The 27,936-nt window shown below is 34.0% G+C and overlaps 3 protein-coding genes across 6 annotated transcripts; 1 reads left to right on the top strand and 2 right to left on the bottom strand.

Moving 5' to 3' along the window:
* Positions 1-145: 145 nt before the first annotated feature.
* Positions 146-5,773, bottom strand: LOC107418689 (peroxisome biogenesis protein 3-2). The gene is made up of 7 exons (XM_048474316.2): positions 5,394-5,773; positions 4,961-5,122; positions 4,656-4,855; positions 4,419-4,549; positions 2,407-2,534; positions 1,361-1,585; positions 146-739 (listed from the first exon to the last, which is right to left on the bottom strand). Exons 1-7 carry the CDS (start codon positions 5,405-5,407, stop codon positions 484-486), a joined length of 1,116 nt encoding a protein of 371 aa, XP_048330273.1. The 5' UTR covers positions 5,408-5,773; the 3' UTR covers positions 146-483.
* A 1,281-nt stretch (positions 5,774-7,054) lies between these two features.
* Positions 7,055-9,160, top strand: LOC107418716 (small ribosomal subunit protein RACK1). Its single transcript, XM_016027422.4, has 2 exons — positions 7,055-8,041; positions 8,874-9,160. Exons 1-2 carry the CDS (start codon positions 7,157-7,159, stop codon positions 8,973-8,975), a joined length of 987 nt encoding a protein of 328 aa, XP_015882908.1. The 5' UTR covers positions 7,055-7,156; the 3' UTR covers positions 8,976-9,160.
* Positions 9,161-10,715: 1,555 nt separating this feature from the next.
* Positions 10,716-20,362, bottom strand: LOC107418690 (uncharacterized). Of its 4 annotated transcripts, XM_060814505.1 has the most exons (12): positions 19,837-19,964; positions 19,309-19,398; positions 18,524-18,844; positions 18,342-18,443; positions 17,473-17,672; positions 16,449-16,619; positions 14,261-14,575; positions 13,586-13,744; positions 13,360-13,509; positions 13,051-13,248; positions 12,928-12,969; positions 10,716-12,748 (listed from the first exon to the last, which is right to left on the bottom strand). In XM_060814505.1, exons 3-12 carry the CDS (start codon positions 18,740-18,742, stop codon positions 11,110-11,112), a joined length of 3,195 nt encoding a protein of 1,064 aa, XP_060670488.1. In that variant the 5' UTR covers positions 18,743-18,844; positions 19,309-19,398; positions 19,837-19,964; the 3' UTR covers positions 10,716-11,109. The 4 variants fall into 4 exon arrangements, with proteins under 4 accessions (XP_060670488.1, XP_048329657.2, XP_048329658.2 ...); XM_048473700.2 differs by lacking the exon at positions 19,309-19,398 and having other exon boundaries at positions 18,342-18,451; positions 19,837-20,362; XM_048473701.2 differs by lacking the exon at positions 19,309-19,398 and having other exon boundaries at positions 19,837-19,978.
* Positions 20,363-27,936: the final 7,574 nt, after the last annotated feature.

The following is a 27,936-nucleotide window of genomic DNA, read 5'->3' as shown; positions in this document are numbered from 1 at the left end:
ATAAAAAAAGGGAAAAAATATTCTGATCTTAAAAAGACTGGCATTTTAGGGACTTGAAGGTTGTAAATGCTTTCCAGACCAAAGAAAAAAACGAGAACAGGAAACATGAAGATGTGATACATCCATAAGAATAATAAAAACCATATGGAAAACTGAAACAAATCATATTTTTCAACTCTAGATATGTGATGTTCAATTACAAAATGGGTAAAATCTTCCAAAGATGTGGAGTTATATAATTATTACTTCATACAGAGAGAGTTACAGCCATAAAAACAATCAAGAAAAAGATTGAGAAGATGAAGTAATACAAAGGGCAAGCTTCTACACTGCTGTAATCCTAAAAACTGTCCTTTTTGGTTGAATTTTTTCAGAATGCCAAATCTTACAGCATCTTCACGTTCTCTACATTGATGCCTCCTTTTGTAAAGTAATAAATCTTTAAAATGAAAATGTAACTTAAAAAAAGCTCACTTGCCATGTCTATGTGAGTGGCATGTTTGAATAGAGGAGAGTGAAGAAGAGTTCAACTTCTGGTACATGTCGAATAACTTGAATGAATTGGTTTTTGCTTGGCTCTTCAACGAGTATGGGACCCATCTGGGTAACCCGTGGCAATAACCTGGCAAGTGGTAGCCCTGAAGTCAGATTGTCTCCTCCGAACTGCATCTCCATATCTTTCACTACCACGTCCACCACGGCTTTCAGTGCCATCTCAGCAACGCTTCCAAATTCAGCACTGCATAAGAAACACAGATTTACTCTTTTGAAGAAATTCCATATTCATAGTGCGTTCATAAAACTTTTTGAAGATGGTAACAAATGGCCTTACAATAGCAACTAAAGAAACAAAATTTCATTTACTTCGTTGACCTTTTTCTTGCAAGAAAAAGATAGATCAAACAAGTGAGTATAGAGAATAGGAAGATAGCATAAATTTAATCTACTTTAGAAAATTACAGAGTGCAGCTAGCAACCAGAAACGCTTGAGAAAATGTGATTAGTCATTTGGAGCTGGAAGATATTGAATAAAAAAAATCCTCTACATTTATCTGCAACTGTTTTCTTTTTAAAGAATTCATATATTCTCTCAAAGCAAATAGAAATTCAATGAGAAAGAGCAAGAGGTCAACATAAAACCCTTTTCCTAAACTTCGAGAAACATGATTAAGAGTTCCTCAGCTGCTTATAAAGTGAACATGCATTTAGCACAGATAATTGTGTGAACAGATCACAGCATTACACAACAGCTTGACCATTTCCAAAAATTCCACACCACAGAGTTGCATATTAACCATCGTCCTTTTTGTAAGCTACTTGATATTTGTGGTAAAATGTTTATGCAACTTCATCAACATACCTTGTTAAAACTGCTCTTGTCTCCGCCATGAGTTCGTCAAATTCAGTAGTATCTGAGAGAATTTCATCACTGTTAGAGACTGTGGCTGGTTTGGGCAAACGAGCATCTTCAGGCATCAAGTAGTCCAACCAATGATGAGGACTCTTTGCACTCATAAAGGCATCAAGTATTTGTGTGATAGTTTCATGTAGAACTATAGTGTTAAAGGAATCTTTCAACTGCTTTCTGCATGTAAAAAATGCCCAAACCATTTAAGAAAATCTAGAAATTTTTTTAAAATTTTTTTTGAAAGATGCCTTCACAATTAATAAACACACCAGTTTTATTTCATGTAACTTGGCCTTGACAAGGTTAAGAAAGGCAATATATTTTCCAAGAGCAGATTAAATTTATCTGTAGCTAGCTATATGGGTAACAAGATTAGGCTATATCTTCTTATTTCAGTTCAAAAAGAAGATGGTTATGCTATATCTTAAATGGGAGTTGCTTGGCAGCTCTATTGATGTATTTCAGCCGTTGAGATCCTTGTGGTCTCCATGCTTGCAATGCAAGGATGAAAAGCCGATTTACACCAATACATTCAAGAATTGAGGTTATCAGTATAGAAAGAATGGCAGTGAAAATTTGAATAAAATGTTGACAATTTGCTATATTTAAATATGTCACTAGAAATTTGTTTCGAATAAATAGCCATTGAAATTTCATGTTATGCTCCTTGGCATTTACTGATATTGATGTTGATGTTGAACCTTCGTATTAATATATACCCATTGATACACAATAATTCTGAACCATTAACTTTTCAACTTTGGTGCTAAGGGGCATTAAAAATTTCAAGTTTAAGAATGAAAAGATTGAAAGACTGAACATTATTTACAAGAATGACCCATTGCATTTACTTATCATATTGTGTCAATCTAAAACATCTCTGTTTTAGTTAGGTGGGAAACAAATAAAAACAAATGATGCGTTGACAGTCAAGCTTATTTAGTAAGATCCAAACACACATAAAACTAACAGTTTCCAGAAAGTAAGAACAACCTTACCCTTTGAGAACTTCTGTGGTTGCTGCCTGCATATTTGATATCAAGGAAGGCAAGCCATATGCAGGGAGAAAATCACTACTTGCCAAAAACTTCTGCTGGTCATCCTTATCTATGATTTCAGGATCCTCCTAAAATCATGGAACATAACCAACTAAAATTAGAGAAGTAATGGGACCAACACATTATTTAAGAGTGAATACATAGTATCTGATGCGAGCAGCACTAAACATATGCAACATGAACCCAATAAATAACTAACAAGGGGCTAACGAGATTTAAAGGTGATGAAGATTACATATAAGAAAGCAAAATTCTGGAGCGTCATCAGGATGGGGAGGGGGCAGCAAGGGGAAATACACAGAAGAAGCGTGGTATGGAAGGAACCGACTATATTTTTATGACATGCATGAACTCAAAAAGTGTCACCAAAAGCAGCATAAATGATGTTAACATTACACATTAACTAAAATTTAAAGTCCACCAAGTAGGAAAAATCCAACAAAGTTTTGCATATGATGATTATTTCACCAAAATACAATTAGTCCTCTGCAAAAGAGAAACTCAAGTTAACAATCAGCTATATATATAATTGTTTTTATTGGCATACCATGGGCCAAATAGTTTTCCATACAGGACACTAGGAGCCAACAGTACAAAAAACCTAGGTCCAGAAGTGCTAGACAAGTACACAAACCTGATTAGGATGCACAACAAACATACAAAAAAAAAGATAATAATAATAAATAAAAATAAAAATAAAAAAAATAAAAAAACCTCACAATATTGATTTCTAATACAGAACTACCCTAATAATCCATCATTTTCTTTTCTTCTTAATTGTACACCAACCAATTTTCATGTTTCTAAGGTTTAAACTATCAATAGTAGAAACCAGATTATGATATTAAGTTTGTATTAAACTCCAAGCTATACATGAGCAAACGTGGGTATCTAGGTCTCAAGAATAGGCACTAAATCAAGTTATCCTCCAGAAGAGTCCAAACATTCCTTTTTCAATATATATCAATTAAAGGTCTTTGTTATGGCACTCAATCAATATCCTAGCTTTAACATTAAGGTTATGTTTGGCAGGAGGTAAAAGAGGGAAGAGTGGAAGTAAACAAAGCAGAGGAGGGAAAATTGGAATGATCGAAAGTCAAATAGTTGTTAGGTAGAAAGGAGGGAGAGGGATGGTAAATCCAGCCAAAACACTCAACCCCTCCATAATTGGAGGAATTAGAGGGTGAAAACATTTGTGGTTAACAGAATGACTGTAACTACCATCAAACCCCTACTAAAATTTTAATTATGTTTATTTATAACTAATACTAAGGCCTAAAATAGTAATTTAACAACTATATATATATATATATATATATTTTACCCCCTTCCTTTCACTTTTTCAGCCATACAGAACAAGAGGGATTAATAAATTTCATACATCCTTCCATTTTTCTATCCCTCATACCATGTCCTTCTTCACTACCAAACAAAGGTTAACTGTTTACAATACATCTTAACCTTCAAAAAACACTAACATGTAACCGCAAACTTATATTAAGGCATAACATAGCAGATAAAGAAGTTCTAACTAATTTTTTGTACATGCCAAATGACTATGCATGCCCTAAAGCATATAACAGACGGACAAGAGGAAATAGCCTACTGTTTTTTCACCTTTATACCCGGAAATGACCTACTTAACAACAAACAAGAAGTGACATTAATAGAGTTGCTAACAACCAATAACAGCAAAGCAGGTGTTGCACCTCCATCAGCAATACTATTTCAAGCAACCATATTTGCAAGTTAAAGTCCAAATCTTTGTACTGTAATTGGCTACTCAATTGCCATTAAAGCACAAGTTTCATCTCATCTAACAGAGTAGCATCATTGATAATTACATTGCACTTCGAAGAAATCTCAACTATTAATAAATAAGAAGTCAGTTTCACTAGCTACACTATATAATTACAAAAATTGATTCATATAATCAGGTAAATGACTCTTACAAGTGATTGAGAGCTTCCAAGATCACGTGCAGTGTTGATATATAAATGTCTCCCTAATATGTTGACTTGAATTCTTATATATAAATTAAGGATTGCCATTGTCCATATTGACAAAACCATCCTTGTGAAACCTGGAGAAACACAAAACCCATACAGGATAAGCTATTTTCCAAGATCTCCACTTAGGCAGGCATTAAAGTACAAATTGCAAAAATACATACTAAGCCAAATCCATACTTAGAATTTTGAGTCTCTCCCATAACTCATGTTTTTCCGAAGACGTCAAAGAATTTGGCTGATCCTTCCCTTTCACTAGCCTCTCCATTAGGGGAGAAAGGTCTAACTCTTCATTGATCCGACTATCTAAATAGCCCATTGCATGAGGCAATGTAGTTGTATCAGCTATTCTCTGAATATTGTCAAAATGGGCTTGCATTCTAATAAAAAACAACATTACATTAGAACCAAATAAATAAGTTCATAGCTTTAAAATTCAGAACATGCACGAAATAAATATATGAAATTGGTATATTGCTCTTAACTGAGCCTTGATGAGTTCTTCATTGTGCCTCTCACTCTCTAGTGCTCTCTCCAAGTCAGCCAACCTTTGCCTGTGAGCATTATATAGCTTATACAAAAGATAACCACTTCCTAAAACGCCAGCAGTAACAAAGACCTTCCTCCTATGTCTCCTCCAAAAATCCCTATTTCACAATGGTCAACCAAAAATCAACAACAAGCAATTCACAGACAAATAACAGTTATTTCTGACAGAATTCAGCCAGTAAACAATCATATAAACAACACCCAGATGAAGAAAACCGCTATTAAACCATAAAAATCAGTTTTTTCTTACAAAATCAACCATAAAGTAGGCAAACGAAAATAACCCAGATAAAGTTGACTACCAAAATTACAATATAACCATTGAAGAAAGACCCAGGTGGACAAAAAGAAAAAGCAAAAGAAGATAACCTTAAAGAAAGCATTTTGCAGCTATGAAACCCAATAACCCGTTATCGCAGCTTGGTAATCCATTGGGATTTCGCAGTACATTTGAGAATTAGCAGAACCATTAAGTCTGGAACCCTCTGTTTGGAAACCGAGAAAAGTAAAATAGTTCTTCCAAGTTTGAAAATAAAAATAATGATAAAAGTGGAAAAGTGGTTTTCCGAGGAGGGTTAGAAGCAGCTTGGGGAAACACGCCCGAAGTGGAATACAACAGTTTCTCTTTACGGGCAGTTTTAGAGAGAGAGAGAGAGAGAGAGAGAGAGAAATAAAGAAGTTTATTTTTATCTGAGGATTTTTGAGGGTTTAGAACTAGAAAATACGAGTTGAGAAGAAAGGACGGTGTACTGAACTGACAGATTATTATTTTTTTATTTTTAGGAGACAATATTAATTGTTATTGTTATTTATTTATTTTTCTTAAGGAAAGGTTAAATAATAAATGTTCCCATATTGACATAATTTTAATTTTTTTATCATAAACAAAAGATAAATATTTTCCTGATTTAAAAAAAAAAAGATATATATATATATATATATATTTTAAGCTTGAAACTAAATATTTTTTTTTTACTAGAATAACGTGATAAAGAGTTTAGATTTAAAAAAAAATAAAATTACATTTCTTAATACAATAAATAACTAATATTGTTGTATCTCTAAAAGTTTCCTTTTTATGTAACATATATATGTATATATATATATATATTTAACATTAAAGTCTCCGTCAAAATAATGATATCTTTCAACTAATTGTATATCTATTATGACCAATTAAAAAAAAAATTACTAATTTGTATATCATTATAAGTTGCGATGATAGTAATAGCTGTCTTAAAAGAGAAGTTTAATTTTCCAGAATTACCCCAAAAAAAAAAAAGTTAAATTTTCCAATATAGATTTTTTAATTTTATGTGGAGTACTTTATTTTAATCATATTTAAATTTATTTTTAATAAACTGTCAGCGTCATCAAAATTTTTATTTTGATATTATTGGATTCACTTTTTATTTTAATTTTTTTTCAACAATGAACCTCTTACAATATCATTTGAGAAAAAATTTGTTTTCTTTTTATGAATATTTGACAAGCAAAATTAATACATCATTCAGTAAAAAAATTTGTGGCCGTACCAGTATGTTCTTTTTAATATAAATTATGTTTCTCTACAATAAATTTTTTTTGGTTAATTTTAAAAACAAATTACTAATTTTTTTAAAAAAAGAAAAAAAATTCTATTTAAATAAGTTTTCAAAAAATTTAAGGTATTAAAAATTAGAATAAAATACACAAACTCTCCATTTTGTCAATAATTTATTTTATAATCAGATTCAACCAAAAAAAAAAAGAAAAAAAAAAAAAAGCAATTTTGTTCATAATAGACTCTCATATCTCATACCACCCCCTAAAAAAAAAAAGATCATAAAACGAAGCAGGATTGGAAGGCCCAAGACAACCAATAACGAATTGGCCCATTTGATCAGATTGGAGAGTCCATTGTTACCTGGATTGGGCCTACTAACTAGCATGCAGACTTTCCATGCTTCCAAACAACCCGAATAAATCTAGGGTTACTTTGCAATATCCAAAAACCCTAGTAGTCGCTCAAAAGCTTATACATTCCCTATCCATATATATACAACTACTGAGCTCCATTTTCATCTTCACAAACCCTAGCAGCGTAGTTTCACAACACAGACAGAAGAAAAACTCTCACAACACACGCAAAAATGGCGGCAGAGGGTTTGGTTCTTCGCGGCACCATGAGAGCACACACGGACATGGTGACGGCCATAGCCACACCAATCGACAACTCCGACATGATCGTTACCGCTTCCCGAGACAAATCCATCATCCTCTGGCACCTCACCAAGGAAGAGAAGACCTACGGTGTCCCCCGCCGTAGGCTCACCGGCCACTCTCACTTCGTTCAGGATGTCGTCCTCTCCTCCGACGGTCAGTTCGCTCTCTCCGGTTCCTGGGATGGCGAGCTCCGTCTCTGGGATTTGGCCGCCGGTACCTCCGCTCGCCGATTCGTCGGTCACACTAAGGACGTTCTCTCTGTTGCTTTCTCAATTGACAACCGTCAGATCGTCTCGGCTTCTCGTGACCGCACGATCAAGCTCTGGAACACCCTCGGTGAGTGTAAGTACACCATAACCGAAGGTGAGGCCCATACAGATTGGGTCAGCTGTGTCAGATTCAGCCCTAATAATGTTCAGCCCACGATTGTTTCGGCTTCTTGGGATCGGACCGTGAAGGTTTGGAACCTGACCAATTGCAAGCTCAGGTGCACTCTCAGCGGCCATGGTGGGTATGTGAACACTGTTGCGGTTTCGCCCGACGGTTCGCTCTGTGCTAGCGGTGGCAAAGACGGTGTGATTCTGCTGTGGGATTTGGCGGAGGGGAAGAGATTGTACTCCCTTGATGCTGGTGCTATCATTCATGCTTTGTGCTTTAGCCCCAACAGGTACTGGCTCTGTGCTGCCACTGAGCATAGCATCAAGATCTGGGATTTGGAAAGCAAGAGCATTGTTGAGGACTTGAAGGTTGATCTGAAGACTGAGGCCGAGAAAACCGAGGATACTCACGCTGCTACAGCCAACAAGAAGAAGGTACATCAATTTCGTTTCATTAGTCATATTGGGCAATTTTATTTTTTATTTTTTTTTTCATTCTGGTTTTTGTAATTAAAAAGTTTTAGTTTTTATTAATTGGTTCGCTTTTCTTGTGGTTATAGGACATAGATAATTCATAGCGTTTAAATTCATTGAACAGAAATACCCATTTGAAATTATTTAGTTTTATAAATGCACTTGCTGATGTGAGTTTGTGTTAAGCTGAACGTCGAGACGTCTCTACTTCACATATTTGGTAAATTTCATATTTTGTAACATTTTTCGGTCTTAGAATGCTCCAATTGTCATTTGCAAAGTATTTTGGATGTTAAAACCTTCATTGGTGTTGATATATACATATATATATATATATATACTGTCTTTCACTTTTTTTTTTTCCCCTGAAGCTCCAATCATTAAGATTATGTTAAGTGATGAGTGATGAAATTGAAAGTACGTTCTCCCCCCTCCCCCCTCTCTTTCTTCTCTCTCCCCCCTCTCTATATGGTGTTTAATACGCTAGATTTGCACATTTGATCGCACACTTTTTCATTGCGATTTTGAAGATTTTTGTTATCTTGTTCCTTATTGCTTAATTTCAGGATATGATGATTGGTGTGATTTCATTGTAGAGCATAACGTTTCTTAAATACAATAGCTTCAGCAGTTTTGCTTTGTAGCTTAGCTTAAGATTAAGATTTTAAGTACAAATTGTTTTAGAAGTATTTAGTTTAGATAATTTGAAGCATCATTTAGAATTTCAGATTTTGAGAAAAGTCGGTTTGAACTTAATTGTCCTGTTATTGATGGTTTGAACCTTGTGTTACAGGTTATTTACTGTACAAGCTTGAGCTGGAGTGCTGATGGAAGCACTTTGTTTAGTGGGTATACCGATGGTGTAATCAGAGTTTGGGGAATTGGTCGCTATTAGTAAAATGTTTCCAGTCGAATTTATGTTTTTAATTTTTGAGAACAAATCATTTACTCTTCTTGTTTTGTAGCGCCTTGAAAAAGTTCTAGGGTTTTGTTGGAAATGTTGGATGATTTTGGAAGCTCTGTGTTGACTTATGGCTTTGAGGCCGAAATTTATTTTGGTTTTGCTTTTATTATTTTAGATACCATATTGGTTTCACTTTTTCAACTTTAAAATTAGTTCACTTGAGCCAACTTTCAGAATGGTTACAATGCTATATACCAAATTGATGAGGAGGAATCTTTTCTGTATTTGATTCAACTACTTGTGAGATGTTTACCTTGTGGTTAATTAATGCTTTGAAAAAAAATCCTACGAAAAAAATAATTTTAATGTTTTAAAATATAGTGATATTCGTTGTTTTCAATTCATTAAGTTCGTGATTTCGATGTCAATGATCCTGTTTGTAAGTCTTTGTTGATACACATTTTAATTTAGTGGAATGTTTCACTTGACTATTGTCAATGATCTTTTTTTTTTTTTTTTTTTTTTTTTTTTTTATTTGAACCCTTAGATGCTAATCTGGGCTGTTTCAAAGTAGGGATGTCAACGGAGCGGGGCGGGTCGGTTTTTAAAATTCTGTTTCCGTTCCTGCGGGGAATTTTACATCCTATCTCTGTGATTTTTTCCGTTTTTTTAGGTGTGGGGATTTTACGGGGCGGGATGATTTTTTTCATTTTGTTTTTTAATTGATATTTTTTTAAAAAATTTATATAAAAAAATTATTTTATGATTAAAATATAAAAAATGACTACAATGCAATAAAAATATAATAAAATATATCAAGGAACAAATTTACAAATATAATAAAATACATATTTAGAAAAATAAATAAATAAAAAAAAAATAATTTTATATAAATAAAATTTTATAAAAAAAATAATAAATAAATATATATATATATATATCGGGGCGGGTTCGGGACGGGGTTATTATTTCCCGTTTTCGACTCGGTTTTTAGGTATTTGCCCCGAGCCCGCCCTGCATCCCGGAATTTTTGGGAAAAAATCGCCCCGTTAAGGGCGGTGCACCGCGGTTTCGGGGATGGGCGGGGCAAATTGACATCCCTATTTCAAAGTCCGTAGTATTGGGTATATTCTTTGCAATTGTTTGTGTATAGATTAAAATTGTCATCAATTCAATACTTTAAGTGTTTTTTTTTTTTTTCTTAATTGAAAAAAAAAAAAAAAAAAAAAAAAAAAAAAAAAAACCTATCACATCCCTCCAAACCAACTCAAAAATATAAACAGAAATAACCAATAAACATAGAAGGCATACGTTGGTTGGATTTGGAAATAGATAAACAAGAAGATTTTTGTCTAAAGCTCTCGGATGAGCAATGTGCAGCTGCCCTGAATTATAAGATGCATAAGCAGAAGTTTCCCTTTATTAAAGGCTTCTATTTTATGGTTTGAGCTTTGAAGACAACTTAGAATATGGACTTCGGAAAATTAACGAGGAAATTGATTTAAGGATTATTTTATCTTTTGTCTAGGCTAATTGGCGGATTTGAAGGTAAAGTTGGGTTGTCAGCTGATTGTTTAGGATAAATCTCCTATCCTAGCGTTTCGAGGCCAAAATTTAGCCAAAAATAAAACCAAAAAAAAAAAAAAAAGAGGAAGAAGAAGTACATTGCGATGTGAACGATCTAATCCCGACTAACATTTTGAGTGGAAAAGCATGAAAAAAAACAGCAAATTAAAGACACAAAAAAATATGCACATTTTTGTGTTTCATTCAAATCAAATAGAATAATTTTCAGTAAAAAGTCGCTATACAGCTGTAACTCATCAAAATTGCTCCACTCAAGGGAATGCAGATTCAGATCTCCAATTTTAAGTATAAAATGAATTTTAAACATAAAAAGGCAGCTGGAACTGCCACCCCCTCTTTTTGTTGCTGTGACATAAGAAACTCCCAGGTTTATCAAAACAGCCTGATCCTTTGAAGGACATGACTTCTTAGAGTAAGCAACTCTTAGACATTCTCTCCAGTTTGCAGAACTACAAGCATTGAATAGTCAGAAAGTTCATCCATAGCTCTACTCAGACCCGTTCATCGTGTTGGGGAAAAAAACAAGTCTGAAAACCATTTAGTCAGATTGAAGCCTTCTCTTTCTTGATTTACGCTGCTGCAGAAAGGAAGCAAGAGTTATATCATTGGTGTCCTCATCACCTTCGACACCATTGCTCACCTGTTCCCTCTCTTGTTCGTGAACCTTCAGCCTTTCACCTAGATCAAGTTCACCAGGCTCATTGTCACTAGCCATGATGGCCATATGATTTACATCATGAAACCGATCTACTGTTCCAGGAGGCAATTTGGATCCTTTTAACATATTGGAGGGAACCCTAGCATGAGCAACACCTTTGGCATTTTGAAGCTTCCTTTTCGATTTCCTTTTCATAAATGAAGCAAGAGAAACACACTCTCTCCCATGATCATCTTCCATGTTAATGCTTGCCAGTTCCCTCACAGGCTCATGGAAGCCATCATTCTGCTCTCTAACTAGATTTACTCCACAGGGCTTGTTTTCAGTAGCCACAATAGTTGGGTTGTTCCTCAAATCACTGGCGCTTGTTTTGCAAGAGGAAAAGATATCAGCAACCCCATTGTCACAGCATGTCAATCTATCATCTTGCACGTTTGTTACAGCTAAATTTCCGACATGAGGTTGATCTACTCCATCACAGAAGGATTCCAATTCCTTTGGATTATTGCAAGCCGAATCAGCACAATCAGAAACATGAAGTTTCCTCTTCTCCGATTTTCTGTGTAGAAAACAAGCAAGCGTAATACCATCTCCATCTGTTGTTCCTAAATGTTGATCAGAACAGGATACATCTTGGCGTTTTGACTTTTTCAGGCCATTTTGTTTGAACGAAACATAAACTTCTTGATCCGCTGAAGTTGCTTCAGTACCTATGTTATTTCCGTGTTGCTGTTTAAGAGCTGAACTTCTCTTCTTTGAGGCCCTTGTATTGAAAGATCTGTTTTCAATAATGTCACCATTATCCATTCTCACTTCCACACTCCTAATAGGTGGCGCCAAACTGCAGCTTTCGTCCATATCCATACCTTTTCTCCTTTTTGAGCGTGTATTAGGAGCCATCTTTTTATCCTCATCATTTCTACCAACCATATCATTCTCATTAATCAGTGTTAACTGTGTTGAAACTGGACAAGATGAACAATCTTGCTGATGATTGGCATCCTTTTCAGTTCCTGATGACAATGCCTTCACAGAATTTTGGTCTTCTGTGGATTTTGTGGTGCATATGTTCCTCTTACATTGCTTCTTACTAGCTCTTCTCCTTTGACTTTGCGCTGCATTGTTAAAGCCAGAAGAAGTCTCAGTACAATCATTATTACTAGCTAAATTCAAGTTTTCAGGTTGTAACTGAAGACCGTCCCTGTTCTCATCAGGTTCAATAGTTTCCTTCTTTCTAGAATGTGGTTTAACATGTCTTTTCTTCCTCTTAGTATCCGGATCAGCCATCCTTTTCCCATTTGTTATCATCAATGGAATTGTATCAGGCAGAGATGGTGGATGGCCATTCATTGGTACAAGGAAATTGTTCTTTTGAGAATGTTGCCTAGTTTTCTTCTTCGAAGGGGGTTCGTGCCCATCATATGCTTCAACTCCATCACTGTTATTTATTTCCAGGGCTTCCTCTGGACAAATTCGAGGTTTTTTTCTCAACTTTTTAGATCTCTTCTTCGGAACTTTGCTGCATTTAAATGAAAAACCATAAGCATAAGTGAAGGTTTGGCTACAGATTGAAATAAAATACTTGTAAAAAAAAAAAAAAAAAACAAAAAAATTAATCAAGATTCTCAAGAAATATAATATATATAACGGAATATCCCAAGAAATCTCATACAGAACAAGGCGGTGAAAGTTACTTACCCAGAAGGTAAATTATTTTTCTTAGTGGAATTTGAACACCCTCTGCACATGATGGTAGCATCACATGAGAATAAGTAAAATAAATGCAAACCAACAACGAGAATCAAATGTTAGACCATATACCTTAGTTTTCCAGTCTGTTTGCTAGTATGATTAACATCCTTTTCAGAAGTTATCATTGGTAATGGAAGAAAATCTTTGGGACCAAGGGCAGGACGCTCATCCTCTCGATCTACGAAGTTGCGTATAAGAGCAGCCTTTTGTATCCTTCTAGCTTCTTGAAGCAAAGGGACTTCCTGTGGAAGCAACACCTTCCATCTCCTGGTTAAGAAGAAATTGGGCAAAGGCAAAACAGAAATGTTCAGAAGAAGGGGGGAAAAAAACTAATAAACTGAGCCATTTGTTCAGCTATAGATATGCGAAACTTCATACCTACGACACATATTATCAGTACGTCGAGGTACACATTCAGCAACCTTAGCCCAGCAATATCCATGTTCTGCAATTGCTGCTCTCAAATTTGAATCTTCTTCTGCTGTCCATTTACCCCATTTCAGAGAAGGATCTAAAGAATTGACCCATCTGTCATCAAATTAGAAAATTAATAATTTCTCAAACTGAAAGAACTTAAGCTGAGCATAAAATAATTTTGAAGTACCTTTCTCTACATTGCACCTCGGTACGACCAGGCACAAATTGAGCTGTTTTCTTCCAATTTTTGGGCCCAAAGAGCATCTGTGCCACTGTCAGGCGTTTGTCCTCATCTGGAGTCCACCTGCCTATTCTCTCCCTCGTTGGATGAAGAGATTTTTTCCACCTGACAATATGATAATTGCAAATGGTCTTAGTTGTTCAACAAAGTGAGAAGCCATCTCTATAGCGCTCTTGAAAGAGAAGGAAAAAGAAAATGCAATTTATATGACTAACACTTGAAGTCAGAAAAAGAGACTAGCACATAGTGAGATAATAAACCCTATGAAGACTAAGACTGTAAATCCTTAAAAGACTAATTCTCTTAAAAGAAACATTCTTTATTCTCAACAAAATGATATTCACAATAGAACAACTGGAGATCCAAAGTCTATAGATGTATGCATCTAAACTAGTTTTTGAACAGAATAAATTTTCTCTATTAAACTATATAGAGATGTGCCACTAAAGGAAACATCTACGATGTACAACAACCACATATACTGAGTCATAAGACAGAACTATTACATAGATGAGGCTTGTGTATTTACATTATCCCATAACATGAAATCTTTATTGCTTTCTTAAGAAAAAAACTATATGCTCCAGCAACAGATAAAGTGATTTTTTGAATAGAACTAACCTATTGGAGCATTGGGTTCCAGTTCGTCCTTCCAAAACAGAAGCTACAGACTGCCAATCCCCCTCACCAAAATATTCTACAGCAGACCGGAGTTTAGCATCCTCATCCTTGGTCCACTCACTTTTCAGTATGGAAACATTCAGACTCCTTTGATAACGTGCCAAGCACTGAAATGGGGTCCTGTTTGTTCCCAACGATAAAGCAATATCAAACCAGTTGCTGATCCCCCTCTCCTGGACAAGAAACAAAAGAGTTTTATCCTCTTCAGCTGTCCATGGATTGCAATTGATCAAAGGATCTTCAAAGTTCAACCACCTGCAAAACCATATACATTAGGCTAAACAAACTCAAATAAAGTGATCCAGGTATACAAGAAGACTGTGGTTCATAGACACAAATAAGAGCGTCACAAACGTCTGTGATGACATCATCACAGATGCACTCAGCACCGCTGTCTTGAGTAAAGCATGCCATGTATCGGTCCCACCTGTATGACCTATGGTGACGTTGCATTTTTAATCAAATCCAGCAATGCTAAATGTGTCTGTGGTGATTGTCATAGAAGTCTGCAAAGTTTGCTTCATGGAAGGACACACATGCTTCAAGGGAATCAATAACACAAAACACTAGTCAAGAATTTTACAGATTGAGATCAGGTGACAAATAGAACATGACCCTACCTTCAAGTAAAATTTGATACTGAGCAAAGCAAGCAAACAAGCATGAAAAATAATTGGGAATCTCCACTAACATTTTGACAAAATAGGTGAGTGGAACAAAATGAAGATAAATGTAGGTTTGCAGCATCATTACCAATGAGAACAAAATATACATGAACAGTGTCACGATAAACTTAAATCTATAGAGCTAGGAATTGGGTGACCCCTTACATTTGGTTGCTTGTTAAATTAAGAAACCTAGTATTAATCAGCAGTTGGTGTTTCTTATAAGCATTATGTATGTATCTATGTATTGAAACACCTACTATGCAATGATACACCTTCCCTAGTTTCATTTGTAACAATACAAAATATGCAACATCAAATAGACCTAGTTACGCTTTTCCTTGTTGCTAAATATAATTAAACAGAGAAAGCATAGTTAAAAGCCTTGTTAAAGAAGGAAATAAAAAGCAAAACTTAACACCCCACAACTAAGTTATTAATAAGGGGATTCCTAAAATTATTGGACTCCAATGATGTTGGATATATATGCAGTTTCAGAAAGTCCACAAACCACTATTTTAGCATTATGTATGTATCTATGTATTGAAACACCTATCTATGCAATGATACACCTTCCCTGGTTTCATTTGTAACAATTCAAAATATGCAACATCAAATAGACCTAGTTATGCTTTTCCTCGTTGCTAAATATAATAAAACACAGAGAGCATAGTTAAAAGCCTCATTAAAGATGGAAATAAAACACAAAAATAACACCCTACAACTAAGTTATTAATAAGGGGATTCCCAATATTTTTGGACTCCAATGATGTTGGATGTATGTGCAGTCTCAGAAAGTCCACAAACCACTATTTAAGTATAATGTATCTATGTATTGAAACACCTATCAATGCAATGATACACCTTCCCTCGCTTCATTTGTAACAATACAAAATATGCAACACCAAATAGACCTAGTTATGCTTTTCTTCGTTGCTAAAGACGGAAATAAAATGCAAAAATAACACCCCACAGCAAAGTTATTAATAAGGGGATTCCTAATATTATTGGACTCCAATGATGTTGGATATAAGTGCGGTCTCAGAAAGTCCACAAACCACTATTTTAGCTAATGTATTCTGATATAAATGAGTTTCTTCAAATTATTTGAATCTTTTTAACTTGATAAGCAATAGGATGTTCTAAGGTCATATACAAACCAGAAAGAGAAGGCTGATATTGATTTGTCCAATTTGCTATGCCCAACCATTTTCTCATAAAGCAGACAAAAAAGTCAAAATATGCATATGACAATTGCAACTAATAAACGACATCCTAAAACGCAAACTCTTATGCTTCAGGACTTTCTACCGAACATTTTTAAAGAGTAAAACAGAGATTCGACAGAACAATTTTGAAATTGAATTCCATAATCTTGTAACAAGTAAACTAAAAAATCAGAATGCAGAATACCAATAAAAATTACATCAATGATAGAACTGCAATGATAAAAGAGTGCATACCTCACTTCACATTCTGCACCTGAACGTCCCACAACATACATAGAAGCTAATTGCTCCCAATTAACCTTTGGCAAAAATTTTCTAATATTTTCTGCAGTGATGTCAAAATCTTTGATCGACACTAGAAGGTTATCGAGATCATTCAAGTCTCCATAAGACCCTCCTGAATCACTGTGAAAAAGAAAGATAGTTAAATCACAGAACAGAAATACATAACTTATAATTAAGGGAAAAAAATGAAAATAATAATGCACTTTTTCTGTTTCCGAAGAGGGATCCAAGGCAGTCTTATTCAAATGGTTATTTACCTACGTTTATCTTCTTTAGTTCTGTCTTCTAAATGCTTTGCATACTTCTACCTCAATAATTTTTTAGCTCATGTAATTTCCAACAAATCCTTTGCATGTCTTCTATCTCAATAATTTTTCTTAGCTCTTGTAATTTGCAACAATATCACTCAATTCCTATCTTAAGATATACATGTGCAGTACTTTGGTCAAGTATGTGCCTGACAGACAAATGTTATACGTTAGTCCATTTTCTTTTAAACAGTTAGAAACCATATGGTTGGAGTTATAGATGACAGCATCTAGAGGCTTTTGCATTTTGATCAGGATTCAGGATTAATCATATGTTATTGGTTTCTCTTTATGGTGGACCCTTCCTGAACTCTCTCCACTTCCATGGATTGTATAATTTAACACTCACTACAAGTTGATTTCCCATAAATTAGCTTGATGGTTTATTTTATTGGTAGAACCATCAAAACTGTCCATTGATAATTTAAACATTACCATAAAACCTCTTTTAACTAACAGTCATAAAGTGTATGCGCATGCACATGCATATATGTAAGAAAATTTACACACACACACACACATAAAAAGATGTATTGTTTGATGATATCTCCAGATATACAGGATGCACACTTAAGTTGTAGGATCAGGTCCAGGGTTTGATGACTGCCTCACAATTTGAGGCATGTCATCAAGACCTCATCATTAAGAAAAAATTACAAACATACCTCAACCGGTCCACCGAGATCTGCAGCACCATTTCTTGAAATTGTTGCCGTATTCCCTTTTCAAGATTCTTCTTCTCTGCCTCTGACCATTTTTTACGATCTAGTGCAAGTGGAAACCTTTCCAAAGCCATTCTATAATTTGCTACCTGACAGTTCTCAACTGGGCCATAATACATAGCAGAAATCTTTTTATCAGGGAGCTGCAAAAACAAGTGTCATCAACATTAGAACAAGTCATTGAATATCAAATAAAAGGGAAGTTTCACATTGCTAACCATTAACTTCAGGTAACACTAGGATTTACTGACTAATGATCATCATGGTTCTCATCTTTTCTATTATTCTCTGTTGCAGTTCCAAAATAACCAAAGGAGAAAAAGGGCCAGTGAATTTGTTCCACTTTACCTTCTTGTGCAAAGGCAAAATATGCTGCTAACTGCCATAACCTTACAGAAATCATATTATATTAGACTATTTTATTGGGCTGCTCAATACATTTACTCCTTTTCTACTCATCCTGAAGTAGAACATCAACTAGGTTCAAAATGGGATACCATATTTAACATAAAAGAATCACCTTTCTTAGTTCAATTAACAGAGGATGATATTAACACCTTTGAAATGAACAAAATTTCAAGTTATAGAAATCCTAAAAACAGCTTACTATTTCTTCAGTTACAATGTTTTGCACTTGAAGTATCCCTTGATTTTGGTTGCAATATAATTTCATATTCAATTTCATTCCATGTTACTACTACAATTATAATGGCTAGTCATTCAAAAAAAATAATTTGTTTACAGAAATTGCTCTGATAATTGGTGTGAAAAAACTTAAAAAGAGATATTTCGATAATGATTGAGAAACTAACCGCTGAATCCTTAGAAGCTGATGACTTCTTCATTGAAATTAACAGGACGCGAGGATCCTTCTTCTGGGATAATGCTCTCCCGGTTCTTTTTTTGCAAGAAACCTGAAAATCTTTAAGAATTTTAACACGGTCCTTCAATTTTTTGTTCTGCTCAATTTTTGCTTCAATCTGAACCAACTTACTTCGCAGAAACCTCTGACAAGATCTATTCTTCTTAATAGCATCCATAAACATTTTTGCAGACTTTGGGAAACTTGAACAATTGGGAGGCAACGCCGATGGGTTGCAGGGATCTGACTGATGCCATTCAGTGGAAGCAGAAGGTTGCATTGCCAAATTTTCACCCAACCGGTGGGATGTAGGACAATCATACTCAGAATCTGGAAACCTTTTACAACCATCAAAATATAAGTTATTGGAAGTCTCCTTCTCTAAGGATACACCAGAAGCATGAACACGCTCCTCTTTCTTTGAAGAATTCTCTTTTCCATTGTCTAACGTATCTGGAATTATAAGTTATAAAATTTTAGAAAGAGCATAAAAGAGAGATGGACAAGAAAAAAAAAAATCAATGAAAGCCAGACAAAGAAAAAATGAAAGAAAAACGGGCAGAAGAAAGTGTATCCTTTGTGCATTATATTCATCTAGAAAAAGATTGAATTTCTTCATTTGATTAGTCAAGTAAAAAAGCATTCTTGCATATAAACATGGACTGAAGTATAAATTTTCAAAGCAAACAGTTAAAGTTATAATTTAAGAACTTCAAATTTGCAAATCGGGAACACATATTTGAGCAAGCATAAACTATTGGAACGCATTAGAACCACAAGGTAAATGCCTAAATTAGTATATTGATTTGATTATGACAGCAACAAAATGGGAAAAAATATTGAATGCATCGATCTGCAAGGAACATGTTTATGCAAAAAGAAGAGGTGATTTATGATATGTTCATGCTTGTGTGTACCTGTGTGTGTGCTAGTTCTGTAAACGAATGCATGCAGAACTATATCATAACGAATATGCTGTCAGAAACTGTCGTTGAAACAGGCAATACCTAGCAAAGAAAGTCTGGCATTTGAGAATCATAACCACAAATTGAAAAACAGTGTTAAAGATTACGAAATTGTCAGTTTTAATAAAAAGACTTCTTTTAGCACGAGAAGAGATTTCCTGAGGAAACAATTTGAAGCATTAAACCCATATGCTACCTAAAATGTCTGTCTTTTTGCAAAATTCAATATCCAGTATCTACCATATCATACAACTGAAGCAGTTTAAAATTGAAAAACAACAGCTCTTAAATTCAAACAACGAAACGCAAACGGTCCAAAATCCCTACATCCATGTAATTACATGGAATAAAGCAAACAAAAATTCAAGATATTACTAGCATACATGCGTTCAAAGTTTTGTTTGTGAGTACATTAGTATATAACTACATACTCTTACATACATATAAATTCACATATAAACAGATATACAAAGACCATACCATTATTGTAAGCCCCAAAACGCTTCTGAATTGCACGCAGCGTTTCGAAATCATCCTCTTCACCGTCGGACAAAACAGGCGGCAGCATAGACAGAGGCTTCATTGACAAAGGCTGGAAGGAATCGGTAATCGAGAAGCGACACCTTATCTTGCGAAGCACCTGGAGTTCATCTTCATCGGAGCTGGATTCTTCGGCATCGGGAACCGATGAGTCGGCGGTGGCGGTGGCGGTGGAGGAAGGATCGACAAGGTCGTCGGGGTTTCTACCGGTGAGCATACAGGCACGCCGGAGGGCTTCCATGTCCTCATCAAAACTGCCATTGTCGGAAAGCTCTTCTTCTTCGTCTTCTTGGTTTTCCGGTGAAGGAGACATTGCTGTTTAGTTTGGCGCGTTAGCAAAAAAAATAAATTAATAGCGAGAGAGCGAAAAATGTATTTGAGACCAAGACATAGAGAGGGAAAGAGAGCGGTGAGAGAGAGAGAGAGAGAGAGAGAGAGATTGCTTTCGGTGCTATTTAAACGAATGGAAATCTAGCGCAGAGGGGTTAAAAAAAACTGAAAACCCGACTATTTGTTTGCTTGCTTTTATGTTGGATCTATGAAAATAGGCCCACTTACACAAACATCTGTCGGAGCCATTTGGTCTTCTTTAACGGGTCTCCTTTATGCTTATGAGTTTTTCTTTCTAAACTCCAAAATGTTTATACTTTTTTATATAAAATCAAAAATTAAAAAAAAAAAAAAAAAAAAAACGTTTTGACATTTGATTAAACATTTATATTTTATCTTAAACATTTTTCTTTTCTTCCTACACGACCAAAGCAGATGAAAGCTGGTGGCTACCCACAAACGAACTCTGAAAATTTATAAAAAAAGAAAAAAGAAAAAAAATTTGAAAGAGAAATAAAAGAGTCAAAAGAGGCTTTTGGATTTTTTGGTAAATTGGGTTTTTTGGGTAAAGTTACATGAATTGGAAGTGGAGGGAAATATTTGGGTGGCCTAAAAAGAACTTCCCTAGGCTTTTATGCTTTCATGTTGGATCTCAGAAAGAAGGCCCACTAAGACCATAACATAATCAGCAGCCCTTTAAAGGAAAATTTTAGTTTGGGGTTAATGTTGGGCCTTTTGTATCCTTTTTTGGAATTTTAAGCATAATACATTATAGTTTCTAACATTTTTTACATTTTATCTGTCGCATGGAATTCAATTAGTATTTCATCGTTATTTAACAAAAGAAAATGAAAATGGAATTCACTTATTATCAGCACAACCTTGAAGTTCGTAAATAGTGCAATATCAGTTTAAACCTTTACTCCATGTTAAACAGAATTTTAAATTTTCATTTTGATTATATCTCAAAATAGAAAGAGAATCTCCTCACATGCAATGCATATGTACTTTAATAATTAAAAGTTTATTATCTAAAAGTTTTCAACTGATGTTACATTATTTACAAACTTTACAAAACATGCTAATTCAACACTATAAAAAGTAGAGTGCAAATATGCTTAAACTATATAAGACATCGATGCCAACATTATTACTATTATTATTATTGTTATTATTATTTTTTTGGGATTCATGATAAGAGGAAAGAAAAAATTGGTATGCCTTTTGTCCAAAGAGATAATGTTACTCGTGACAATGCAACTAACAGTATCAAATTACTAACAAAAGAAAAGGCATGCATCAGTATTCTTGCTGGGACAAACCGTGGCAAAGTTTTGCTTAGACAATGACTCAAAATTTGGATTATTTTTGGATTCATGGGTTTAGCTAAAGCAAATATGACATTGTGATATGTTGTCTCAGTTTTAAAGCTTTTACTCCATAATTGACTTTTACTTCAAATGATGACTATGTTTTTCACCTATCTATAAACTTTAAAGATAATACATGTATATATATATATATATATATATATATAAACAATACCAAATTAAAAATCATTTTACTATCGTTTGGATAATTTTTTCTCATTTCAATAAATTTCAATTTTTAAACAGTACAAATAGCTGACTAATTAGTATTATCATTCATTAATGCTGAGTTAATCTCTCAAACTAAAAAAATAAAAAGTAGAAAACCATAAACATAAATGTAAACATTTCAAAATTGTTTACTAAATAGCTTGTGTAAATATTGATTGACCAAACCCGATAGACAAAATCAATGAATAAATAAAAGAGAGAGAAAAATTAATCATAATCTATAAACTGACAACACATTTATAAGTCTGTTGATGTAGTCCACAAACTGATATCACCTTTCTTAATCTCTGCTGACTTTTGCAGGAATATCAGAAATTAAATATTCATTGATTAATTGTTCCGAATTGACATTCAAGTCTTGTTGATTTTTTGGCAAAATGAAAGGTAAGACGATACTATAGATGTAATTGACTTGAAACCAAAAAAACAAAATAATAATAATAAAAAAAATCCAATATAGTAGATGCATTACTAATAATAATTTGATCATTTTATTTATAATAAGCTTATTCCTTATTACCATGCCATGTAATGATACTTATATATATAATAAATTAAATCAATTTACTGTTTTGCAAGCAATAATCTAGAATTTGAGTAACCGAATATGAATATGTATATGTATATGTATATATAGATAAATAAACGAGTAACATTTAGAAAGAAAAAATGATGATATGTTAAAAATATGTTTTTATCTAAAGTTTAAAAATTTAATATTTATGAAAATATCAAAAGTTCAAATAATGAAAATTATCGAATATCAATAAAACTTATATAAAAATGATAAAAATTGATATAAATTTATTGAAAAAATATAAATTTTTATTGAAACTTTAAAATTATATTATTTAATTAATTAATAATAAAATTAACTAGAAAATTTACAAAAATATTGAATGGATATTGTATTTTTCTTAATTAATTGATTTATAATAAACATTAGTGATGATAAATATACTATTATTAATAAAAAATACATAAAATACATATTTGATAAAATAATTTATTAAGTAATATATATAAAATAATTATTACAGTTATATTATATTTCATAAATGTCATTTTAATGCCATAAAAAATTTCCGGATGGTTAGAAATTATTAGTCTCTTTATTATTTTAATTTATGTGAAATGGAAAAAATAATTATTAAAATATGTATTTCTTTAATAATTTTGTATATAATTACTAATATGTCAACAATATGAATATTTAACAATTAAGTTTGTAGATAATATATTTTCCGTATATCATTTAATTTTTATCTACATTATAATTTTAATCTATTTTATAATATTTATACAAATATTAAATTTATTAATGTAAAAAATATAATAATAGATAGGTAAATTTGTAATTTAGGATACTAATTTTTTTAAAAAAATATGATAGGTAGGCTTATTTAATATAATTTTGAACATTGTTTGTTAAATATTAATTTTTTTATTTTTATTTGTTTAATTGTTGAAAGGCAATTAATAGGTAAAAAGAACCTATCAATAATGTTAATTTGGTAAAAAGCATAATAAACTTCAATAATATTTATAAAATGTTATGATAAAAATTTAAAAAAATATATCATAGATTTTTTTAAAATTTCTATAAAAAATTTTAAAATTTTAATGAAAAATATGAATTTGTTAACTAAATTATAAAAGATTTAATGTGGATATTATGACAGAAATTTTTATAAAAATTATAAAAAAATTAAATATTTTAATGAATATTATAGAAATTATATTTGTTTTTATTTCTTTTTCATATATTAAAAAAATAAAAATTTCACAGAAATTTAATAGAAAATTTCAATTTTTTACACTATATTTTTAACATAACACGATAAAATATTTACATAGTAAATGGATGATATATACCATTTCAATTAATTATTTAAATCTAAAGATCTAACCAACAAGCAGCAACTATCAGCATTTGCAACCTTTGCCCAACAGAGCAAAATCCAATAAGCATCTATATATACTTGGAACTTGGAAGATATACATATATATTAAATAAAATAATTTTTCTAGGGAAGCCAAAATCTTATATAATAAAATAAATACTAGTGGTCCTCATTAATATCCGTGGAGAAAAAAGTAAAACAGATTAAAATTCATGACCTATACCTATAACTCGAATTTATGATAATATTTCGACACTTAAAAAAACATACAGTAGATGACAAATTGGACAGTTCCAAATTAGGAGACTTTTATCGACGAACCATTTTATGGGGGGACTGAATGTAACATCAAACTACTCGTATTTAATAATAAGAGGATCTGCCAACCAACAATGACCCCTTATAAAAATATATGCATATAAATACACAACGGAAATGAGAATTAACTACAAAGTTTTTTTTTTTTTTCCTTTTCTTTTTTTTTTTAAAGGATAAAAAGAAAATATGAATGCTAAATTGAATACAATTTCAAATTTTATTTGTTTATTTTTTTAAATTTATATTTATTTAAAAAATTTCTAACAAACTGTAATTTTTACTAATTAACATTTGATATACGCAAATTACAGATAATTAGGCAAAACAAATTAAAAAAAAAATCAAATGAGACCTAATTTTGGTAAATTATTGGAGAAAAATGCCCTGTTAGGAATAACAATTTAAAAAGACAAAATTTATAAATACAAAACCGTTGAAAGGATGATGTATAGTGTAACAAACAATCGGATATTCAATAATTATTTTATAAGATGTGTATTAATTTTAGCTTCTTCTTTTTCTTTTTTTTTTTTTTTGTATTGTACAATACAATATATATATATATATATATATATATATATATATATATATAATGTAGCTCAATATACATGTCAGGACCCGTCCAACATTTCGTACCGGAACCCTAGACAAGCTTTGATCCCAGGAAAATCCTACCAGATCCTCCAACGGAAAATCCGACAGAACCTCCCATAAGGGTTGGACTTACCACAAATTACCTGCACTGAAAACACACTTCTATATTCATCCCCTTATTCCTCCCACAATACTACAAATTGATTCCACAATTTTACAGCACTTCACAGGAATAACAGCAATCCAATGCATAAATAATACATAGGTGTCCAGAACAGTATACAGAGCTTCATGAAGTACTATTTAATAGAAAATACAACAAAGATGAAGGAAATATTACAACTGAATTGAACGAGTACAAAGGTACTTTTCGAACTACGATAGCGACGGAGATTTGGTTCGCTCCGGAAGAACGCCTACCACCCCTTGCACTTAAAGGAACAGAATTTAAAAACGTGAGATGCTAATCATCTCAGTGAGTGACCCTATCTACTGAACACTTTTAATATTAATTATATAACAAATAAGGAAATTTAATTTAATACCGACAATTAAATAGGTAAATAAATAATAACAGTTGAAAGTAATAATTTCTCTCAAAACTCTCACTAATCACTCCGTTGGAAATGTTCCTTTTTTAAAACATTTTCACAAAATTCGATATTCGTATTTCTCGAAAACCAAGAGATCAATAATTTAATAACAATAAATAAATAAATACCCCAAATATAGTTAAAATGTAAATAAATATAATAAATAATTTTTGAACACTTTGGGGTTTGAAATTTTATCTGAAAATTTATACTTGATGCACCACACCATATACCAGTGATGCCCTCCGATACCCAGCGTCCCGAGCACCGACTGGCCGGGGGGGGGGGGGGGGGTTAAAGAGAGAAACTTGCAAACGGCATTTCGGCATCCCGACAGTACCGCTGCTGAAACCGTTATCCCGGCCAAGGAGGGGGGCGCCTGTGACCAATATCAAACTTGCCTGCCCACGGTCCAATGACAACTCACGGGAGACATAATACTTGCGCGCTAACCACATATATACCGGAACACCAATATTGTATGAGTGCGTCTAAAATAATTACTAAATTAATTATAACCGTACCGTTTTTCCAAAATTACCGTGTGAAATATACCAATTTTCAAATTTACCATTCCACATGTTTTCCTTGAACAAACCCGGTACGATAACATCGATAACAATAAAATAATAATTTTTCTTATAACACGAGGTTCAACGAATAATATACCACGGGCATAATTATAAAGATTAAACCACCAATTTAAACAAATATTTTCACAAAATATTTAAACCAATTATGCCCGAAAACAATATTAAAACCACATACGATTTATTATTGAAAATACCTTACTCATGCATAATAAATAAAATTAAATCACAATAAAATAATAATTAAATTGCACCACATAAGCATAATTCCAAATATCAATTAAGCACCAATTAAATATAATTAATTGTCCAAAAATATTTTTTTAAGGTGGGTCACTCACCTTAAGTGCGTATATCAGCTAAGATCCTCCACATGATCAACTCCACTACCCACACGCGCACCTAAAACATCCACAGTACACCAACCAAATATATTAATATTTTAATCAAGTAACTCCCAAATGGGTACCCGGGGAGCGAACACAAATGACAACTAAAAATTACGAGTAATATACCGAATCAAAGCTTGAGTGATGAGGATCACGGATTCGGTCTTACTTCTCGGAGATAGGACCCGAGGTGGCCGAAATCTCATCGAAAAGCTTTCGGGATTCAACTCCTCAATTCTCCCAAACCGTGGGAAATTGGAGGAAAAGGACGCCGGATTTGGATTCAAGAGGTCGAAATTAGTGGACAGGGACCGGCGGTGCAACTGAATACTCGCTGGAACAGTGACTTCCGTCGAGCCGCCGCGGTCACCGGCAACCGTCGCCGGCGGTGGCGCGTGCGGTGGCCGATGGCTGAGATTTTTGGAGGTTTTGTAAATTCTCGGAGATCGGACCCGAGGTGGCCGAAATCTCATCGGAAAGCTTTCAGGATTCAACTCCTCAATTCTCCCAAACCGTGGGAAATTGGAGGAAAAGGACGCCAGATTTGGATTCAGGAGGTCGAAATTAGTGGACAGGGACCGGCGGTGCAACTGGATACTCGCCGGAACAGTGACTTCCGGCGAGCCACCGCGGTCACCCGCAACCGTCACCGGCGGTGGCGCGTGCGGTGGCCGATGGCTGAGATTTTTGGGAGTTTTGTAGATCGAAGGGAGAGGATTCCAACGGGACCGGCGGTGAGGCAAACGCAGGCCGGACAGCGAAGAGATCAGGGTTTGAAGGTTTTCGACGCCTCGCCGGAAAATACTTCGATCCCGGCGCATCGGAGGTCCGGTGGCCTTGAAATTTGGTGGGTAGGCCAGAATTGCCACGGGTGAGAGACTGGTCAGGCGCCTGTGGCTTGAAAGTGGCCGGAAACGGGTCAACGGCGGTGGCCGGAGGTGGAGGGGAAAAATCGCTGCCGAGCTTCACCGGCTCGGTCTGGGCACGTCCGGTGACCGGCGATCGTGAAATTTCGGGGTTCGGCCGGAAATAGGAAGGCGCTCCCGTCTGGGCGGCGCGTGTAGCAAGGATCGGCCGAAACATTTGTCGAGTCCGGCGGCCGGTCGTTTCTCTCTCTCCCTCTCTCTCTCTTTCTCTCTCCTCCCCGACGTTTTTGGCAAATAAAAGCCACTGTGGGTGACACTGTTCACCCACGTGGACCAATCAGGTGACGACACGTGGTGTTACTGTGCACTTAAGCCAGATATAATAAAATATTACGGTATCCGACGAACTTCACACATCCATAACTTTTTTACCAGACGTCCAATTTAAGCGTGCCGCTAATCTATGAACTCGTATCGACAAGTACTTTACAACCATACAAAAGTCAAAACAAAATTACACAACAATGAAAAGTCAACTCCCGGCATCTTTTGGACAGTTTGCACCTCGACTTGTTTTGGCCATAACTTTCAAACCGTAGCTTCGTTTTTTACGTGCTACTAGTCTACAAACTCAGAGCATCATGCACTTTGCCACGGTACCATGGTCAACTAGAAATTTCAACTGGAACAAAAAATCAATTTTTGACTCACTCGATCAACGATCAACATCGATCAACGTGTATGAATTTCGATATGATTTGGGTCGGGGTGTTACAATACATATCCTATAGAGTGATCAATTAATATTTACCAAAATAGAATATAGAATATTTTTGTATGTTTCCATTGGTCATG

This window comes from Ziziphus jujuba, chromosome 2, assembly GCF_031755915.1.
Source record: "Ziziphus jujuba cultivar Dongzao chromosome 2, ASM3175591v1".
NCBI classification, from domain to species: domain Eukaryota; kingdom Viridiplantae; phylum Streptophyta; class Magnoliopsida; order Rosales; family Rhamnaceae; genus Ziziphus; species Ziziphus jujuba.
This window is presented reverse-complemented; position numbering and strand designations above follow the sequence as displayed.

Excerpts from the sequence above, each read along its gene's own strand:
- LOC107418689 (XM_048474316.2), bottom strand. Across the intron at positions 4,856-4,960 it reads GAAGAACTCATCAAGGCTCA|AATGCAAGCCCATTTTGACA; the intron begins GTTAAGAGCAAT and ends GTTTTTTATTAG. Across the intron at positions 1,586-2,406 it reads ACCACAGAAGTTCTCAAAGG|AAAGCAGTTGAAAGATTCCT; the intron begins GTAAGGTTGTTC and ends TTTTACATGCAG.
- LOC107418716 (XM_016027422.4), top strand. The coding sequence starts at position 7,157 with ATGGCGGCAGAGGGTTTGGTTCTTCGCGGCACCATGAGAGCACACACG. Across the intron at positions 8,042-8,873 it reads CTACAGCCAACAAGAAGAAG|GTTATTTACTGTACAAGCTT; the intron begins GTACATCAATTT and ends CTTGTGTTACAG.
- LOC107418690 (XM_048473699.2), bottom strand. The coding sequence starts at position 20,209 with ATGTCTCCTTCACCGGAAAACCAAGAAGACGAAGAAGAAGAGCTTTCC. Across the intron at positions 18,845-19,836 it reads TTTTGGGGCTTACAATAATG|ATACGTTAGACAATGGAAAA; the intron begins GTATGGTCTTTG and ends TTATAATTCCAG. Across the intron at positions 13,510-13,585 it reads GAGGTGCAATGTAGAGAAAG|ATGGGTCAATTCTTTAGATC; the intron begins GTACTTCAAAAT and ends ATTTGATGACAG.